Here is a 20,905-nt window from a genome sequence, read left to right as displayed (position 1 = left end):
ACCCATCCCAGCAGAGTCCAGGAAGTAGCCTGGCGCCGGAGACTGGCGGCGGCGGTGCCCAATGGAGCGCACCAGCGGCGGCGACAGCCCCGCCCTGAGCGCGAACACGGCCAATGGACGAGCGGAGGCGGGACTTCCGCTGTCCCGAAGAGGGCGGGGGGGAGCGAACTGTTGTGGTGCGGCGCGTTGTGCGGGCGGCGGCCGGGCGGCCCAGGGGCTGCCGCGGGAACTCGGGGTGCAGCCGGGAGGCTGCAGGGGTGGGGCGGGCCGGACGCGCCGCGGGGGCCCGGGCGCCGCGGGTTCGAGGCCGGGCCCCGCGCGGGGAGGCCGCGTCACCCCGGGGGAGCTGCCCGGCGGCGAGTTTGCCCCGCTGCCGAAAGAAGGCGGGAGCCGACGGGGGCCTTCGAAACCCCCTGGCAACCCGGGCCCGGAGTCCCTAGGGAGCGGCCGCTTCCTGAGACGCCCTCCGGGAACGCCAGTGTCGCAGGGTAGCTGCGGTGAGCCCCCTCAGCAAGAGGGGCCTCCGGGTGACCCCCGTGAGCCGCCCGAGTCGACCCCGGGGCCTCTCGCCCTGGAGGTAGAGGGTTCCCGGAGACTCGCGGCCGAGAGGTCTGAGGGAGCAGGGCCTCTGGGACGCGGGGCAAGGTAGCCCTGGTGTGGAGACGGACTCTGGGACTCTCGGGTTCGGGGGTCTCGGCGACCTGCCCCGCAGGGAGTGCGGCCGCGGAGTGGCCTGCAGGGGACCTTGCCCCAGAGGGGCCGACGCGGAGCGGGGAGATGAACGGCTTCAGCACGGAGGAGGACAGCCGCGAAGGGCCCCCAGCCTCCGCCGCCAACGCCGCCAACGCCGCCGCCGCCCCGGGCTACGGCCAGAGCTGCTGCCTCATCGAGGACGGGGAGCGCTGCGTCCGGCCCGCGGGCAACGCCTCCTTCAGCAAGAGGGTGCAGAAGAGCATCTCGCAGAAGAAACTCAAGCTGGACATCGACAAGAGCGTGAGTCCGCGCGCCCTGCCGCTCGTCGGCTGCTGCCCGGGGCCGAGGAGCTTTCCCGCCGCGGACCTCGCCGCGCCTCCTCGGCCAGCCCGAGGAGTTGGGAGCGGGATTTGAGAGGCCGCTGAAAGCGCGGACCTGCCCTGGCTGTGATTCTGCTCAGATCCGGGAGGTTGGGGGCGGGGGAGGGGTGCGAGTACTCCTCCTGCCGGAGAAGATTTGACAGCAGTTTCCAGCTCGTGTTATTGGCTCAGACGTTATGGCAGTGGGAAGTAGGTTAATGTTGGCCCACGAAGGTGCGAGAATTGGGAAAGGGGTGATAAAAGGACCCGGCTCTTGGCCAACTTCGGGCTCCTTCTAGGAACCCTGTTTGTAGTGCCTGCAGGTGGGGAGAGGTGGCGGCGACTTGCCTGTCCCTGCGGCCTCTTTTTTCCGCGGAGGATCGCCTCGCGGACTGTGGTTTTTCCAGGGTGTTGCAGAAATAAGGCCACGGCCAGGTCTTTGGAGTGACACTAGCGATCGTAGTGATTGGGTTGGTAGGGCGGGGCGGAGAGGGAAGTGTCAACTTTCTCCCTGGTAGTTGTTAGAGAAATACGGAGGTGGGAGATGGAGATTTAAGTCTTGCTTGCCCTGCCTTGTGGCTAATAATAGGGAACTTTTCCTGTGTAATTTCTCTACTTGTAGTTAACAGTTCTGAAGCTGTGTCTTTTGTCATCCAATTAAGAACTTTTTGGTTTAACATCTGTTGCTGCAAAGCCTTACGTGGCTGTTTTGTGACTAGGAATTGGAAGTGAGTTAAGAGGGAGGAGGGCTAATGTGTAGGTGCTTTAGCTAAGAGGTTAGGTGGTTAATATCCATTCTCTTGAGGGACTAGAATTCTTCCATTGTTTAGGAAAATCAAAGACGGTTAAACTGAGAGGAAGCCCACGTTTTTTGCTTGTGATTTCATTGTTGACACTGAAGCCCAGATGCTGGAAGGCTTGGCCCTGGATACACACAGGTCTCAGAGGCTGGTTGAGATCTTAAACCCATTATCTGGTTTATTCTGTAGCCGCAGGGGCAAACCTTAATGAAGCTGCCCCTAAAATGTCTTTGCTGACCTTCCAGGCTCTTGCCACCCTGCCCCAATTGTATTTAAAGTTTGTCGTTATAATGTATCTGTTGCTGGGGGTGAGTTAGTGTCTCTTACTATAAACCTGAAAGAATGGAAGAGATTAATTTTGGAAGGGACGACTGACTGGACATTGTGATTAAGTCCAAGTGTTGGGGTAAAATGTTTGTAGGACATCAGTGGAAACAATCCCTACTTTCCCTATAGTTAGTAAAAGCTTTTATATTCATATAATGCAGTCTGTAAGAATAGAGAAAGAAGTATCCAGTCGGTTTAAATCCTTGGAGCCTTCACATGGGAGTGGTTCTGCTGCTGCAGTTGCAGCTCTGTTAACCCGTTGACCCCTACAGGAACGCCTGTGTTGCTCATAGCACAGGCACCATCCAGGAGAGAGGCCGCCTGAGCTGAATGCTAGCTTCCCAAAAGTCACGCTTCTGCAAGAAAAAGGTTCCCAGGTGGAGTCCCTCACCATTGGTTTCAGGGTGGTGTTGTGGAGTCATTATTTCTGAAAACGATTCTATTTCTTTCTCACATGCTTGGACAGAAATTCAATTCCAAGTAACTGCTGTGTTATAAGGATTTTTAGCTGTTACTGAAAAGTTAAATTTTGCTGCTACTATACTGCCTGTTTCTTACTTCAAAGGCCCCATACTCAAAGCTGTAAAAAAAAAAAAATGTGGTTTTTTTTTTTTTTTTTTTTAAGATTTATCTGTTTGTATTGGAAAGACAGATTTATGGAGAGGAGAGCCAGAGAGAGAGAAATCTTCCAAGCACTGTTTTTCTCCCCAAATGACTGCAACGGCCAGAGTTGAGCTGATCAGAGCTGAGCTGATCTAGAGCCAGGAGCTTCTTCAAGGTCTCCCATACAGTTGCAGAGGCCCAAGGACCTGGGTCATCCTCTATTACTTTCCCAGGCCATAAGCAGGGGACTGGATGGGAAGTGGGACAGCCAGGATATGAACCAGCACCCATATGGGATGCTGGCAATAGGCAGGTGGTGGATTAGCCCTTTGAGCCTCCTCACCAGCCCTGATATTCTTTGAAGAATGTATATTGGAAAAGTGTTAAGGAGAAACAGTGACTATCTTGTGAAAGGATCTGGCAGAAAACCTTTGTAACATCAACAAATCAGAAAAGTTAACTCATGTTACACAGACATGGCAATATTCTGGTATTCGTATTAATGTATACATGAAACCATTTCTCCCATTGATATTTTTCTGGAGAGAAGTGAAATTGAGACTCGAATAAAGGAAAAAAAGTAGGCCTAGGAATGGAAATATGCCAGGAATTAGAAGATTTTGGTGACATTGGTCAGATCCTTTGTGCCCTCTAAGTGGCTTCAGGCTGCCCTTCCAGGAAATGAGGTTGGGAACTGAGTTTGCACTCGTGCTTTCTAAATTCTCTTCCAGCTAGGATTCCAATATTCTAGTGTTGCCACTTGAAATCTTCCTCAAGCCAAGACTTAAGGAAGTTGCCTGCTCTGCCTATTGTCACTCTATCACACTTGTCACTCTGAACTTGAGGTGTACCTGGTCTCAGCATTCACATGCCAGCCTGCTGGGCAGGTTTGTTCAGGAATTCAATCTCCTGAAGAAAAACATGTCCAATAATACAGGGGCACTTCAAAAAGTGCATGGAAAGGTGGAATTAAGAGAAGTTAATTTTGTTGCAAAAAAAAGTTTTGAAGTTTATGCATAGTTTTAGCATAATAATACATTTACAAAACCTGTTTTTGAAGTACCTTCCCGTATATGTTTTATGTGTGTATCAGCTAGATGGGATTCTGTGGCACAGTGGCATGTGCTGTGTCTGAAAACTACTTTGATAGCGTTGAATCTGGCAAAGTTATTCATCCCAGTTTATTACCATGTAAGTGATAGGTTTTTTGTTTTTTTTTTAAACTGGCCTTATGGATGTGTCAGCCTTTATGGAGTATCTGCTGTTTACTAAAGACGATCATAGTGTAACCTTAAAACTGCTTGTGTCTCACTAATCTAACCACACAGAAGTGGTAGTTCATCTGATTAAATAAAGTTTTCACTATTTTCTGTACAAAAAGTACTAAATTGATGCTGATTTCCTGTTAGTTTACTTTTATCTTTTTTTTTTTTTTAAGATTTATTCATTTTATTACAGCCAGATATACACAGAGGAGGAGAGACAGAGAGGAAGATCTTCCGTCCAATGATTCACTCCCCAAGTGAGCCGCAACGGGCCGATGCGCGCCGATCCGAAGCCGGGAACCAGGAACCTCTTCCGGGTCTCCCACGTGGGTGCAGGGTCCCAATGCATTGGGCTGTCCTCAACTGCTTTCCCAGGCCACAAGCAGGGAGCTGGATGGGAAGTGGAGCTGCCGGGATTAGAACCGGCACCCATATGGGATCCCGGGGCTTTCAAGCCAAGGACTTTTAGCCGCTAGGCCACGCCGCCGGGCCCCAAGTTTACTTTTATCTTTAAAGATTTATAAAGTAAACTCAAAATCTCTAAAATATCATGCAACAGCTATTTTAATATCAATAACCCCCAGTCATTTATCAGGGCATTAGGTTTCTGTAAGGTTTAGAATGGTTCCCCCAGATAACCCTGATACTGACATCTGTAAATAAAAATATATTCTACGCATCTTAGCTGCCATTATCACCTTCATTGTCAGAATGGCTCCAGCCTATATTAGGAAATAAGCAGTAAGATCCTTGTGAGAATGTCCCCATTTGTTTCTGTATGGATCATATGTGAGGCAATGCAGAAATTAGAAATGATACATGGAGTTAGATTTTTTTAAGGAGTTATCTTGCAATAATAACTATGTCAGTAACAGTTCATAGGATGTCTCATGGACTATTACCACAGCCCTTTTTCCCTCCTTCCCTTCTCCCAGGACAATTTGTTCCAGCCCCACTTTAATGTCATGACTTTTATAGCCCTGGAAATGTTGCACCACTGCTTGTCTAAAAAAACAATGAGGGCTTCTATCTTAAGGAAAAATCTGAGCTGTTATTGTTTGCCTACACAGGCGGTCACTACCACCTAACTGCTGCTGTGTGCCCTGGACTGCCTCACTCTGGGTGATGACATCCTAGCTTCTCCCTCCCATCTGAAATGCTTCCTCTGCACATCTTCCCTTCTAGCCAGGAATCTCCACCTCATCTGATCATTGCAACCACAGAAATCTTTCCTTTTGCTCAGTCAGGGCTGTTTACTGTCTTTACCTCTGTGAATACTTGGCCTCTCTGTGTGTATTTTGTTGTGCAGTTCACTCACTCCTCTTTCTCCTTCCAATGACCCCAAAAGAAAATCAGCCCCATCACTTGGCACTTACTTGAATTCGCTGTGGAACTGGCAACCCTGACTTTAATTTCCTTCCCATCAGGTAAGGCACCTATATATCTGCGACTTCCACAAAAATTTCATCCAGAGTGTCCGAAATAAAAGGAAGAGGAAGACAAGTGACGATGGTGGAGATTCTCCTGAACACGACACTGACATTCCTGAGGTAAAGGCCAAAGAAATACCAGCCTGAGAGGTGGAGAAAGAACCTCTGACCTCATCCTTACCCTTGGCCTGGTGTCCTTCTTGTGCTAACAAGTCATTTTAGTTCCCTTTGTCTGCTGTGGTTTATTTTAAAATTGATTCATAGAGTCATAATATTAAATCTGAGTACATAAAAGCATGGAAATCTACTGGACTGACTGCCCCATCATCTTAACAGGTACAGAGACCCAAATTCGTGTCCATGGTTTGATCCGGAAGCTCTACTCTAGCATCCTTCCCCAGAGACCACCCTATTTTGTTCGTAAAGTCCTTCACAAATACTTAAATACTACCACAGTGTCAGAATATTTAAAATCTTACTTTTGACTTTAGAGACTGAATGTCTATGGTTTGAGGATATAATCTCTTCCTCTGTGGTTTGTAAAATGAAGATGTAAATTTGTCAGTTCTCACCAGCTCTGGTTTTCTGTCCCTGTCTGCTTCTGTTACTCCTCCTGGTGCGGGCTTGTTCCCAAGAATCCATTCCAAAGTCAGTTATCCTGCACCAGAGTTCCTCAGCCCTGGCACTTTTAATATTTGACAACCAGATAATTCTTGTTCTGGGGGGGGCTGCCTTGTACATTGGAGAATGTTCAGTGGGATCCTTGGATTCTACCCAATAGAAGCCAGTCATACCACCCTTGGAGTCCTGACAGTCAAAACAGGTTCCCAAACATTGCTAAATGCCTTTTGGGGGCTCCAGTTCTCTGGTGTTGAGAACCACTGTGCTAGATCATGAGACCTGGGCTGCTGAAACCACAGAGTCTTCAAGGTGCCAGTGTCTGTGAAGTGAGGCTCCTGGAAAGGATATTGGATTTTCTTTCTTTCTAAATTGTTTTCACTTAAGACTCAGCAAAAGAAGAACCGTTTATAGTGTACATTGAATATTTGGTGCATGAATATTTCATAAGACAACCGCCTGTTAGCACTCAGTGAAAATGACTGTGTAGGAATAGAAAGAGTAGGCGGGCCTTTGTCTGCAGATGTGGAGGAAACCTTTGAAAATCTGTGTGCTTTTCCCCCTGTCCCTCTCTGAGTTGCCTTTTCAAGTGTTAGTTTATAGCACCTTTCTGTTGCATTTAGCATTGTTTTATAAAGAAATTGATGTGATAGATTTCTAACTGCTTTTCACAAAAAAAAAAAAAAAAAGCATGGTTTGAGGAATGTTTTGAAAAGAATGAAGGACTTGGGTCCCTCATATTGATATTCATTTTGTTTTTAAGTGCTCACCACCTGCCTGAAGCAAGAACATCCCTTTTAGAGGCAGGTAAAGGCAGCCCAACTTTCTGGGCCTTCAATGTTTCATGACTATATAGCTTTCCTTTCTTGCTGTGTTAGGGGGAAAAAAATGGTGGGTGGTTCCTTGCCCTCTATTATCCAGTCACCTGCAGAGACCCTCACCCTGACTTGCCAGTTGTCCATTTACTGCAGGAGCTTTTGCATCTTCTTTTGGAAGGTCATTAAGAATTCTAATACTTTCTGGAAGAACTAATAAAAAAGAAATACTTGAGTGCCTCCTAGTGTTCCTCATGCCCTCTGCCCAGTGCTCCCTACTTCTGGCAGGTCTTGGTCCCAAGCATCTCTCTGGTTTGTGCTTTTGCCCTTCACTGGTAAAATTCAGCCACATCATCTCACTCAGGACTGCTGCTGCAGCGTAGCTCTGTGGCCTGGCCTGCAGTCAGTCTTCACTGTGAGTGACCCTGCACCAGATCCACCTTCCTGAAACAACTCCATGCACTGCCTGTGGGAACTCCTCTTGCTTTTCCAGGCTTGCTGCCATCCCACTGTTTTTCAACCCACTGTGATTGCCTATGACCTCTTGCCCATGTGTTTGCCTCATGACCTTCTGTGCGTGTGACCTTCTTCCACCTCACTTCCTTTCTAGACCCTTCCCCTACTTTGCTTCATTCAGCTTCACTTCTACCACCCTGTCTGGATCACCCCACCCAGCTAAAAAGTTTTTTTCCACAGTTATTTTTATCTTCTCAGCCAGTTACTAGTCCTCAAAGGGCCATTTCTAAGACTTCTTTTGTAGCCATATCCATCCTTATCCTCACCTAGAGTAACACAAAGCATATATTGGACTCTTAATGAATCCTGCGTGATCATGTGATAGGTAACAAGTTTCTGCTTTTTTTTCTAGGTTGATCTGTTCCAGCTGCAAGTGAACACCCTACGACGTTATAAACGACACTACAAGCTGCAGACCAGACCAGGCTTCAATAAGGCCCAGTTAGCAGAAGTAGGTGACAATATTGCCCTCTTAAAAAGAGAAAGCCAGCTCTGCGATTCTTTTTTTTTTTTTTTTTATAGTTTTTTTTTTTTTTTTTTATTGTATTGTTGTTGACAATCTTTACATAGCTAATTGCGGTTAAAAAAAAAAGGTTCAGGGGGTATAGGGAAGTGGGTAATACTATTATGTCCATATTGTTTCCATGATGTATCTGAGGTAAAGGGGGATATTGAGGGAGAAGCCCCACCCGGTTTCCCGCCCACCCCAAGTCCCGGATGTGGGGCATGCTCTGAGATATTTGCTCAAGTGGTTTTAATAGTTCTCCTCACCCGCTCTAATTTATGCTTGCACCCACAGGAATAATCAGCCCAGCCTGGCTTTTCCCTGATCTAGTCCACATGCAGCGCACAGGTGTTGCAGCCTTGCTTAGTCTGGTCTGTCCTCATCCCAGCCCAGGCTCTCCAGTGGGAGTAGCTGTCTGGCGAGGGGACCAGCCCCTTAATCCCCCTGCCAGCTCTGTCCCTCCCTTCCTGGATCTCACATGTGCTGGTTGGGTGCTGCAGTCAAATCCAGTACAGGCAACCTCACCCTGGCATTCCATAATGTGTACTGGTTTTGTCGCAACCAAATCCGGCTCAACCCACACTCTGTTCTGGTGTTCGGATTTGCCAGTGGATGACATGAACTGATTCAGCCTGGTCTGCCCCTGACCCATGCCGAATGTGTGCCAGTGGGAAACTTTCCATGGCCTATTCTGGGCTGTTTCCTATCATGCTTCTTGCGCTTACCTGCAGGGACTGTGTCCTGCCAGAGGAGTTGCCCAGGCTCCTCCATCAGAACCCCTCTCAATGCCAGATTTTGCACATACCAGGGGGTCCTTGAGCTAACCCTACTCAGTTCACCTCCTGTCCTAGCAGGAACAGTGGCTTTTCCTGGCTGGCTTTCACCCCATTCTGGTTCTTGTTGTTGGATATTTCAGCCCAGCCATGGCTCGTCCATACCCACATAGAGCTCACACGTGGCTCAGTAGGGGGTTGAGCCTAGTCAGTCCCACATCTACCGTGGTTCTCCAAGACACCAGATGGTGTTGGGGTCTGAACTGGCCTGGTGCATCCAATCCCAGCCCACACTAGTGCCTCGGGTGACTGCAACTGTTTCCTAGATAGAATGCAGCCCCCATTCCAGCACACGTGCCCCTTAGTGGGAACCTCAACCCTGTTAGGGTGTCCAACTAGGGGAACTTGTATTTCCACAGGGTTGGACCCACACAACCCCATAGAGTCTACCCCCAGACCAAGTTCTTTCGCGTGCTGGATATAGTCTTGACCCTGCCAAATGTGACCACTCCACCACTCCACCAGTTGGGTAATGGTACCCACCACTGCCAAAGAGGCCCCCATCCATAGTATTGGTGTGGGGTGGTGTGTGACGATCAGTGATGTTCTAAGCAAACAGGCCATTTCTGTATTCCGAATTGGGTTGGTGTATCTGACTAACCGTAATTGTCTCCTGGGTACTTCCCTCCAAACCACCAGGTCTCAGTCCCCACACATGCCTAAAACTTCCATGACCCTGTCACTGGGAATCACCCAAGATTCACTACTCATCTACACTAAAATTGGACTTAGTCATGGGTGTCCCCAGGCTGCAAACATATCTTAAAAAACCCCAGAGCAGGCCGCCAGGCAGCCAGCGGACAAAGCCTGGCACCACATGGTGCACTGGTCACCCTGGGTGAGGCCGAGGACTCGTTCACTGCCTTGCGGCAGTGTCTTTGGCATGAGCCCCCAGCATTGGGTCCGACCAGGCAGGGGCACCCCCCACAGCCGCCACACTGTGAGGAGTGGCACTTGCCCCCAAACCCAAGGCCCGAACCCCTCCCAAACTCACCCAGCCGCAAGATATTAGCAGCTGGGTGGAGCTAGGAATTTTAACCCAGTTCCCAAGTTCTCTCATGGTATACCTACCCTGAGGAAAGAGCTCTCTTGGGTCCTGGGGGAGGCTGAGGACTTGGTTCACTGCCTTCCAGCAATGTCTTTGGCGTGAGCCCCCAACATGGGGTCCGACCCGGCAGGGGCACCCCCCACAACTGCCACACTGTGAGGAGCGGCACTTGCGCCCAACCCAAGGCCCGAACCCCTGCTCTGCGATTCTAATGGTGACTCTAATTCTCCTCTATTTCAGTGTGTCTCTTCATTATGTTTTTCATAGTTCTAAAAGCAACTTTCTCATCCCTCTTTTGCATATATTATAACCCCAGAGTTTAGATTTGACAAAAAGGTCCCATATTTTAAAAAGAAAAGCATGACAGTGGAGAGGAGTAGACTTGTATAAGATCACATAGCGGGGCTATATAGGTATTCAGCCCAGTGATTAAGCTGCTGCTTGGGATACCCACATATCATATCAGAGTCCTTGGATTTCCTGCCAATGCACACCCTGAGAGGCAGCAGGTGATGTGTCAAGTGTTTGGTCCCTGCTACCCAGGTAGGAGACCTGATTAGAGTCCTGGCTTTAGCCTGGTCCAGCCCTTGCTGTTGCAGGTGTTTGGGGAATGAATCAGCCAATGGAAGATATCAATCTCAAAATCAGTCTCTGACACAGTGTTCTACTAGACCTTTTTATTGTAATTATTATTACTTGACATGGAAATAGAGTACTCCTATCCTATGATTCACTCCAGAGACCCATAGCAACCAGAGCTGGACCACATCCAGAAGCCAAGAACTCAGGCCAGGTGTCCCATGGACCAAAATATTTGAACTATCAATTGCTGCCTCTCAGAGTCTGTGTTGGCAGGAAACTAGAGCCGTAAATCAAACTCAGGATATACACTGTAGGATTTGGGCATTTTTTTGTTGTTTGTTTGTTTTTTGTTTTCTTTTGGCTTTGTTTTTGTTTTTTTTCTTTTTCCCTTTTTTAAAGATTTATTTATTTACTTGAAAGGCACAGTTACCAGAGAGAACTTCTGTCTGCTGGTTCATTCCCCAAATGTCTGCAGTAGCCATTGCTGGGCTAAAGCCAGGAGCCTCATCTGGGTCTCCCACTGGGGTTGAATAACCCAAATACTTGGACCATCTTACACTGCTTTTCCCAGGCCTTTACAGGAAGGTGGATTAGAGCAGCCCAGACTTGAACCGCCACCCATAAGGGATGCCAGTGTCACAAGCTGTGGCTTTACCTATTACACCACATGCCAGCCTCTACCTAGGCATCTTAACTGCTAAGCCAAATGATTATTCTATGGACTTTTTTCTTTTTTTTCTTTCTTTTTTTTAATTTGAAAAAGAGATCTTAAATCTGATGGCCTACTCTGCAAATGACCTGCAATAGCCAGGACTGGACCAAGCTGAAACCAGGAGCCATAGACTCTTTCTGAATCTTCCATGGGTGACAGGGACCCTATACTTGAACAGTGGTCTCCTGCCCCCAGAGTGTGTGTTAATAAGAAACTGAGTTAGGGCCCCGCAGCATGGCCTAGCGGCTGAAGTCCTCGCCTTGAATGCCCTGGGATTCCATATGGGCTCTGGGTCTAATCCCGGCAGCTCCACTTCCCATCCAGCTCCCTGCTTGTGGCCTGGGAAAGCAGTCGAGGATGGCCCAAAGCTTTGGGACCCTGCACCCGCGTGGGAGACCTGGAAGAGGTTCCAGGTTCCCGGCTTTGGATTGAGGCAGCAGAAGCAGAAGCAGGTCTCATCCTGAGCACTCCAGTAAGGGATGCAAAGGTCCCAGAAGTCAGGTTAATTTGCTATGGCACAGTGTCCCCCCCAGACTTACTTTTTTTTGTTGCTCCTTTTTTTTTTGATTTCTTCTATTCTGGTGTTGATGAAAGTATTTATTATGGATTATTATTATAATGAATGGTGCCCAAAAAAAGATTTCTCCTGGTTGAGGACCTGAGTTCTTGAAACAGTTGGGAAAGAGGAAATGCTGCACTGGTAAATATTTTTTGTTACACTGCCAGCCTGGTTGATACTTGTGTCACTGGCTTTTGTGTGGGTATTTTCTCACCCCTCTTTTCTTCCTTTTTTTCTTTTTAGTATTTTAAAACTAGCTTTTTTGAGTTTTATTTCAAATAGTTTACATAGTTGAGAATGTCTGCCCATGTGAGCCACCAGTTAGGGAGTGTCAAGATATGGAGGAAGGAGGGTGGGACAAATACCTCCAATTCTTTCTGTCCTGTATCTGCAGGGCAGATGAGGGGAAAGGGAGGGTGAGTGTTGGTTCCCATTCCCAAACTACATCAGATCCAGGGATGAGGGGGTCATTTGATGTTATCTTACAGACCTTGATGGGAAGAATGTTCTAAGGATGTTTCTTGAATGTTTTTGATAGTTTTAGGATATTGTAGTTTGGTTGCTGCAGTGTTGAGAAAATCTTTCCAAGGTCTATTTGTTGACAAAGTCCACCTTAGTACATCCACATACCCTTGCTGTAAAGCATGACCAGGAGAGTTGTCCAACCAGTTCTGCTTTCCATCCTCTAACAAAGTACTCAGTGTCCTCTGCTTGCCTAGATGAGGTGGCTTTCATGTCCCCTGTGAGCATCTGGTCATGCTGTCTGTTGCACAGGCATCAGCAACCGAGCCTGTCCAGTCCTGATACATGTACACTAATATACCCAATACATAGCTCATATGTTATGATTTTCCCCGTAACCAGAGTTTGAGTCCAGCGGTATAGTTGGGGAGTCCCACAAGAAACCTAGTCTGATCCCAGACCTGACTTTTTTTTTTTAAGATGTATTTATTTTTATTGCAAAGTCAGATATACAGAAAGAGGAGAGAGAGAGAGGGAGATCTTCCGTCCGATGATTCATTACCCAAGTGACCGCAAAGGCCAGAGCTGCACCAATCCAAAGCCAGGAGCCAGGAACTTCCTCTAGGTCTCCCATGTGGGTGCAGGGTCCCAAGGCTTTGGGCCATCCTTGACTGCTTTCCCAGACCACAAGCAGGGAGCTGAATGTGAAGAAGGGCTGCCGGGATTAGAACCTGCACCTGTATGGGATCCTGGCACATTCAAAGCAAGGACTTTAACCACTAGGCCACTACGTTAGGCCCCAGCTAGTGAAAGGTCCACTTCAGTCCATCACCCACATCATTCCATGCACATACTGATGAATGCAGTTGCCTAGTCATTTATGCCGCCAGCCCCATCTCCTAACAAACCAATGGGTGCATGGCCTAGCAAACCCAGTATTTGTATATACCAGCAGGAACTGCAGCCTAGTCAACACAACCCCCAGTAGCTCCAATCAGGCCTGCCCTGAGTCTTAGTTCCTGCGTGTGGCAGCATGTACAAAGTCTTAGTCTGGTCTGTGCCACATCCCAGGTGCTACAGCCTAGCTCGGCCCGTTCTGCCCCCATCCTTATGTGAACCAGGGGTTGAGGTAACCCAGCCCAACATGGGCCATACCCCATCCTGGTCCCCATGCATACCAGTGGGTACTGAGGCTTGGCTCAGCCCAGCCTGGCAAACCCTCTGAGTCAGCCCACACACATGCCAAGTAGTGTAGCCCTGCCTGGCCAGGTGCTACAGCCTAGCTCAGCCCATTCTGCCCCCATCCTTATGTGAACCAGGGATTGAAGTAACCCAGCCCGACATGAGCCATACCCCATCCTGTTCCCCATGCATTCCCAGGGAACTGGACTGGAAGTAGAGGAACCAGAACCTGAACAGACACCAGTATTTAAAGTGTCAGCTTAACCTGCAGTGCCACAACACTGGCCGCATGGTGGAGTTACCCAGACTCTTAGGTTGGCCGACAGCATGTAATAATGATCACAGCTGAATCTTATGAGTGCATAGAGGTAGCTAGCACAAGTAAAAAGAGACAAAGAACCCAACAGCAGTTATCTTTGGGTGGCAAGGTTATACTTTTTCGTTTCTCCATTCTCCAAATTTTTTACAACAGATGAAAACAAAACAAAACAAAAACATGAAGAGAAGTGCCCAAGCTGAAGGCAACTGTCTAGGTTGCCTTGTACCTAAGGAAATGTTACACTGCTGGGAGAAAAGCAACCAATAGTGGGCAGGCATTCTGGACCTGGTTAAAGCCAAATCTGTATTAACTATACCAATGTGCCAGCATAGCTGCCTATTCTTTTTCTTTCTTTCTCTTTCTTTTTTTTAAAATACATGGGAGGGGGCTGGCGGCTGGTAGGCCCCACCAGATTTGCCAGAGAAAGATGGTTTTAGACATGTGTGGGAGTCAGGGGCCCACCAAGTCCTGGTTCCTCTACTTCCAGTCCAGTTCCCTGGGAAAGCAACATAGAATAGCCCAACTATTTGGGCTCCTGCCTCCTGTCTGGGAGACCCAGATTGTGTTCCAGGATCCTGGCTTCTGCCTGGGGACTAGTCCCAGCTGTAATGGCCTCTTGAGAAATGGACTAATGATTGGAAAATGCTTCTCTTTCTTTTTGTTTATGTCTTTCTCTCTCTCTTGCCCTGTCACTGTCAAATTAATAAATCTTTTAAAAAAAAAATAATATCACTTGCTTGTCAGTGTTCACACCTGGTAGACAAGATGGGGCAAGAGGAAGCCTGCCTTCTTGGATTTTTGCAGATAAACACAACGTCAGGAATATGTAGTAAATGATGAGTTTTCCTTTAAGTCTGTTACCTTTGAAGAGGCAGTTATGTGCTTGAGTTCAAACACATGTGTTCAGCTCCGGTGTGAAAGCCTAGTAGTTAAATCCATGTCTTGCATGCACTGGGATCCCAAATGAGCGCTGGCATGTATCCCAGCTGTTCCACTTCCCATCCAGGTCCCTGCTTGTGACCTGGGAAAGCAGTAGACGATGGCCATGGCTTTGGGAGCCTGTACCTATGTGGGAGACCTGGAAGAAACTCCTGGCTTCAGATTTGCTTGGCTCCAACCATTGCAGCCACTTGGGGAGTGAACCAGTAGATGGAAGATCTTTCTCTTTGTGTCTGTTCTCTGTGTAAATGCCTTTCCAATACAAATAGATCTTGAAAAAATATCGTTAAAAAAAACGTGTTCAGTTGACTGTTCACCTGACATAATTTTTTTACATTTATTAGTTTATATTGGAAAGACAGATTTACAGAGAGGAAAGGCGGAGAGAACAGTCTTTCATCCATTTGTTCACTGTACAAGTGTTCAGCTAGACCTGAGCCGATCCAAAGCCAAGAGCAACTTGTACGTCTCCAGTGTGGGTGCAGGAGCCCAAGGACCTAGGCCATCCTCTGCTGCTTTCCCAGGCCATAAGCAGGGAGCTGGATGGGAAGTGGAGCAGCCAGGATACGAGCCGGCACCCATATATGGAATGCTAGTGCTTAGAGGTAAAGGATTAGCCTGTTGAGCCATAATGTTGGCCCTGACACAAATTTTGTTTTCATGTTTCTGCCAGGACCAGAGAGGGTTGGTAGCAACTGACTAAGCAGAGCAGGCCATTTCTTCCTCCTTGTGGATGGCCATTTAAATTATGTCATAATGAATGCTGTAAGTAGAATTGTTCCCTGACAAATTCAGGTGCCACTTATGGAATCCTGGAAACCAAGTCACTGTTGTACACTGTTGCAGAACTTCTGTAGTAACAGTAGTTCCTTACTTAGCACTGGAAGCAAGTCCCTGTCCCCTGTTATTTAGGTATAAAGGATTTTGGTTTCTCTCCTATGCAGACTGTCAGCCGACACTTCAGGAATATACCTGTGAATGAAAAAGAGACCCTCGCCTATTTCATCTACATGGTGAAAAGCAACAAGAGCAGACTGGACCAGAAATCAGAGGGCAGCAAGCAGCTTGAATGAAGACAAAGCCCATGATATATAATGCTTAATGCACAGGTGATATCTGCTACACTTAAAGACTGTTAATTTTTACTGTAAATAAAAAAAGTTTGAATGATGAATAGTATAAATCTTTTTGGTCAAGAGAATTAATATTCTCATGACTCAGCATGTGTATAGAAAGACTTTTTAAGATAATTGCTGGACTGAAACAAACAGGATCATAAAAAGAATTACAGAAAAATGATGTATTGCAGCATTCAGCGAAGTATTAAGTTTCTTCTGCTGGAAATGTAAGATAAGAAATAGTTTGGTTGTCACCTTGCAATTGCAGGCTGCCACCTGTGAGACACCACCACCCTAGAATGGGGTAGGGTAGAGTTGATGGTGGGGGTGCGTTAGCAGAACAGAACTGGGCTTCAACATTGCCCACAGGGAATGTAGATGGCCTGCTTTGTTGAAAATTTTGTTGTCATTGTTAGTTTGACATTGGTCCCCTCACTAGTTCTGTGCCTTTTCTGCAGTGGGCACTTGATCAGTATTGCGTTGGCTGACTTGTCAGCAGTGCCAGCTGTGATGTCTGCCTCCTTGCTCTTGCTACTGAAATGTCCACCATTTCTATTGCTTTGCCACTTAATTGCAGTGTGGAGAAAATCTGATGCAAAGAGAGGTTGCAGATCCAAAGAGTATTTTGGGGCAATTGGATGTCCCTATTTGTCAAGGCTTCAGAAACACTGATAAATGTTTCTCACAGGAGACATGGTACTTTGCACACCCCTCTATGCTTCACTTTAGAGATGAAGTTACTTATTAAGACTTCAGCCAAGCTCCTGGGCAATAAATGCTTTGACCCAATGAGCAATGTAGTAGTTTGGGGCTAATGTTTTCAGAAGTATTAATCCTCAGTTCATAACCACCAGGAAAGCTGCCAAGGACCATAAGACTCCTGCTCAGAAGCTCAGCTGTGGGGTAGAAAGTCTGCTGACCTTGAATCCCTGGGCTCTCTCTGATAGCACATCATGAATTTGAGCAACCAAGGTTAGTGCCATCTGATGCTCATTTTTGTGAGCAATTTGCTTCCCTATTTGGGAGGAAGCTTGCATAAGATAATTTTTAAAGTATTAACAATGACCTGATTGTTGTTGTTCAGTAAGTCACTCTTCTAATTATATTGGAACCAAAGTATCCTATGAAAACAAAGCTTTATAATTAGTGTGTTGAGAGCAGAGTTGGGTAGAAGGAGGCTGAGAGAAAATTTGGATTCTAATTTCTGACCATCTTGATAAATGATTATCATTTTCCTTCTCAATTTTGATTTTTTTAATTTTTTAAGCCTTAAATAATAAAAGGAGCGGGGCACAGCCTGGCTAGCAAAGTTTTCATGTCTCATAGATGACTTAATCTGAGCACCATCAGCAAAAAGTCAGAACAGAACCAAAAACCCCACTGGGCAGTGTGGCAGTGTCCGAAGGTCCCAGTTCTGTGAGCAGAGTACCATACCTTCTGTGCAATGGGGATGGGGCCACCACGCTCACCACCATGCAGTGTGTTCCCTTGCAGCAAGACTCTCACCAGTGTTCCAAGTGCATGTCTGGCAGATTGCAGCCTTTTTACATGTGTGTAGATGAATGTACATAGACAGTACTCTGGACTCTGTAGGGATCCTGTTTTGATACACTTGACTGTGGCTGGCATGTCAAGGTAATCTTGAGTATTCTCAGTCATTCAGATCCAGTATGTATTTAGTGATTATTTCCTTACTTACAGCTGAAGAATATGGATAGCAACATCAAGAACCCTCGTCAGGGGCTGGAGTTTGGTGGCAGATGGAGCCTGCAGGTTAAGGCATCATTAACGTGCTCTCTGGAAATGTATCTTGTTAAGGAATAATGTATTTTTTTTATATTTATTGCCAAAATTGTGAGCATGTAGGTCATGTCACAACTTTGTTAACAGCAAATCTGTTTTCCCAGTGGAGAGAAACAGCAGTGCATTTCTGTACAAGAAGACGTGGTATCAGGATCCACCTGTTGAAGTGTGTCTGTAAGATGACTTTTGTTCCAAAGTGAGACCTAGGTGAATTTTCACCTTCAGCTGAAGGCTGTGCATACTTGAGTCTTCATGTCATCTTGAAAAGTGCTTTGGAAAGTGGAAATTATAGATATCTTTTTCAGCTTTTTAAAAACAGATCGGTTGAGATGAAGAGACACCGTTGTTTGAAGTTCACTCATGTCCAGATATCTGTTCTTTCATCAAACCACTAAACCACTTGCCTTAGCCTCTTCCACAATTGCTGACAGCTTCATCTGTGTGTACAACACTTCTGCCTGTGAGCAACAGCAGGCCTTCCGCAACAACAGGCTCTGGTTAGAGGGAGCAGTGGGGCTGGGGAAAGCAATGTGGGGCATGGCTACCTGCATTCTTACACCACCTGTCAGATGCGTGTGCTTCTCTCCAGGTGTGACTGCAGCATTGCCTTCTCTCCTCTTGGTGCTCCTGGGCGAAACGAATGTGACACCCAGAACTGGCATTGTCTTGTCTAACAGTTACGGTTCCTGCCTCTGTTCCAGCATGGCAAGGTTCCTTGATGTGCCCTGAAGGTGGTCACAAGAAAACGTCAGTATCCTGCCATTTGTGTTTTTTCATTTTGTTTTCAAAAAACAAACGGACAAACTTCTTTCAAAGAACAGACTCTTAGGTTGGCCGACAGCATGTAATAATGATCATAGCTGAATCTCATGAAAGATTGAAACCAAAGGATTCAAGACAGTATTGTAAACTGAAGAATTTCATTGATGTGTTACAGCTGCCAAGTTATCAGATGTTCTCTTGCAGCTAAATAGTCACAGCTAGCCTCTTGAAGAACAGCTAGAATGTTGAGTTGGCATTTGGGCTGTTTATTTTGTGGGAACTTTTTGTTACTAACCTGTTCAACATCTGCCTGGTAGAAGGGAGAGAAAGTGGGGATGGAAACTGCTTGTTGAATAGGTTGTCCTCGGTGTGTGTCCCAGGGGAATTTGGCCCTGGACATCACCTGAAAACTCTCAACCATTTTAAGGATAAGGCCCAAAAGTTGTGAAAGGACTTTACATTGCCTAGCCCAGTCTCCCCTTAGGTGCTGACATGCTGCTTTACAACTATCCCAGCAAGGGGTTGAGCAGTCTGGACTTAAACACCTCTGAGGACAGAGAACTCACTACCTCCTGGGGAACCTGTTCTATCCTTGTAAACCTCTGGCTTTTCTGTATTCTCTGTCACTTCCATCTGCTGCATGGTGCCCATGTGGAACAAGTTTATTTTGACCAAGTACCTAATTGCACTATCCCAGGGCATAATGTGTTTGGGAAAGGAGAAGCGAGGACATAGGCAGTCTTACGTTCTGACTGTCCTTGTCCCCGAGTATTGGTCTACTTAGTTCCTTGTTGGAGAATGTGGAAGAAACCCCATTAGTCTGGCTGTACTCCTTTGTTCCTGTCAAAGTGGTGACATGGGACAGGAGCAGGGAGGATGTTAGCACCTTGCTAAAAAAAAAATCTCTTAAGACAGATGAGGCTTTAGATGTGTGCTTGTCCTACAAAAACTAATACTCACAGCATCACTTAGGGTAAACTTTACTCAGAACATTATAAAATGTCATTGCTATGCGTGAAGTTTGGAGGTCCCATGGTTGCCAGCAGTGTGTACCTTGTGATTCCTTTAACAACCTCACACAATTTTCACTGAAAAAGCAAAGGTGAAAAACTTGAGAGTGGAAAGTCATGTCTCAGCATCAGAGAAGTGCCATAATGAAAGTCCTTTTTAAGTTACAATTGTCCAATCCATTTTTAAGGATAAAAAAACAAAATTCAGGATTTGCTTGAGGTGATGTGGCATTATCAAACTATTTTCTAGTCCTCTTTAACTGTCCAGCATTCAGATCACCTTCTGACTTAAAGAATGCATCTAATTCAGTCAAAAATAAGCTGCCCTCAGATTCTAGAGAATTTGTAACAGAGCAGGCCACCCTGGTTCTCAGGGACAATGAACCACCCTTCAGAATTTAGGGTTGAATTCCAAATGGTTGGACTAGACAAGCTTTTGTAAAACCAGTAATAAAGGGAAAACAGATCTGTTAATTCAGACCAAGGTTCACAAGCTTTCATAGGAGATATCTTGTCCTAGAATCAGTTCTCGTGAAATGGGCTTGGTGCTGAGGGGTCCATTTTCCACTTCCAAGCAGTCCTTTGAGAGTATGCAGTTCAGCTGACTCTGGCCCCTGGCCCTCCTGCTGAGCGCTGCAGTTGAAAAACAGGTGAACTGAAGGTCTTGCCCTAGGGAAGTAGTGTGCCATTTACTCCTTTCATTATTACAGACTGTTCCCACAATTATAATTAGGAAGGGTCAAGTTGATTGTAGTTTGAAGTAGAATCCAGCCTGAGGCAAGGTGGGACCTCTTGAGGCAAAAAAAGAAAGTCTATACTCAGTTGTTGCATCAAGCTTATATCTTGACACACCTACTCTTCAGTTGCTTTCATCTACTGAATACATTTACCAGCGACACAGGGGTGAACAGGATTCCTGTTTAGCATCGCTGTTGTCCTGTGCTCATCAGAGTATTTTGGGGTATGGGTCTTTTCCTTTCTCCATTTTGTAAATGCCTTATTGAAAAGTAAGTGCCCTTCCATTCCAGGCCTCCTCATATTGTACTTGTTTCCTGCCAAAATTCGGGAGATTGTTTGTGTTTTAATTTTATAATCTATGGCTCTGTACTGTTTGAAAGACTCTCAATTCTATGAGGTCTCTTTGTATGTATGTGACTTTCATGCTGCAGTATCGCACAGATGAGATGGCTCTTAATAAATGATCTGAATGAGTAAGAGACACTCTGTGTGTCCTTTGAAGGTCCCGTTCAGAATTCAGGTTTTTTGGGCCCTTCACTGTGCATTACAGGGATTAATGTCAGCAGTCTGTGTTCCCAGCTCTGTATATCAGCACCTACGTTTCCCCTGCACCCACAGAGCATACCCAGTTTGTTCAGATCACAAGTGATTGGGCACACATTCTGGCTCTCCTATCCCAGTCACTTAATGTGGAAAGAGACTGGCCAGACCCAACGGATGGTGGGGCTTAACTTCGGTGTAGTGTACCAGATACCCTGGGCAGTGGTGTGCACATTCTGGGTCTTCCCCTGTTCATCAGTGCATGAGAGTCCTGAGTCAAATAGAAGGAGGATTGTACATTAAAATGCCTACAAGGGGCAGCTGCATTCTGGCAAACTTGGATCCCTTCACAAGTCAGCCACTGCTC

The 20,905-nt window shown here is 46.5% G+C and overlaps 1 protein-coding gene across 3 annotated transcripts; it reads left to right on the top strand.

The window, feature by feature from the left end:
* Nucleotides 1-256: 256 nt before the first annotated feature.
* SAP30L (SAP30 like) lies at nucleotides 257-20,479 on the top strand. Of its 3 annotated transcripts, none has more exons than XR_009247178.1 (6): nucleotides 257-993; nucleotides 5,475-5,597; nucleotides 7,779-7,877; nucleotides 15,512-15,676; nucleotides 16,540-16,657; nucleotides 18,078-20,479. XR_009247178.1 is itself a non-coding variant. In XM_058677566.1 (5 exons), exons 1-4 carry the CDS (start codon nucleotides 778-780, stop codon nucleotides 15,638-15,640), a joined length of 567 nt encoding a protein of 188 aa, XP_058533549.1. In that variant the 5' UTR covers nucleotides 257-777; the 3' UTR covers nucleotides 15,641-15,676; nucleotides 17,593-20,479. The 3 variants fall into 3 exon arrangements, 1 of the variants encoding a protein (XP_058533549.1); XR_009247177.1 differs by having other exon boundaries at nucleotides 17,593-20,479; XM_058677566.1 differs by lacking the exon at nucleotides 16,540-16,657 and having other exon boundaries at nucleotides 17,593-20,479.
* Nucleotides 20,480-20,905: the final 426 nt, after the last annotated feature.

The sequence above is a fragment of the Ochotona princeps genome, chromosome 19 (genome assembly GCF_030435755.1).
Source record: "Ochotona princeps isolate mOchPri1 chromosome 19, mOchPri1.hap1, whole genome shotgun sequence".
In the NCBI taxonomy this organism is placed as follows: domain Eukaryota; kingdom Metazoa; phylum Chordata; class Mammalia; order Lagomorpha; family Ochotonidae; genus Ochotona; species Ochotona princeps.
This window is presented reverse-complemented; position numbering and strand designations above follow the sequence as displayed.

Coding starts and splice junctions, on each gene's coding strand:
- SAP30L (XM_058677566.1), top strand. CDS start 778: ATGAACGGCTTCAGCACGGAGGAGGACAGCCGCGAAGGGCCCCCAGCC. Junction 994..5,474: donor AGCTGGACATCGACAAGAGC/GTGAGTCCGCGC, acceptor CCTTCCCATCAG/GTAAGGCACCTATATATCTG. Junction 5,598..7,778: donor ACGACACTGACATTCCTGAG/GTAAAGGCCAAA, acceptor TTTTTTTTCTAG/GTTGATCTGTTCCAGCTGCA.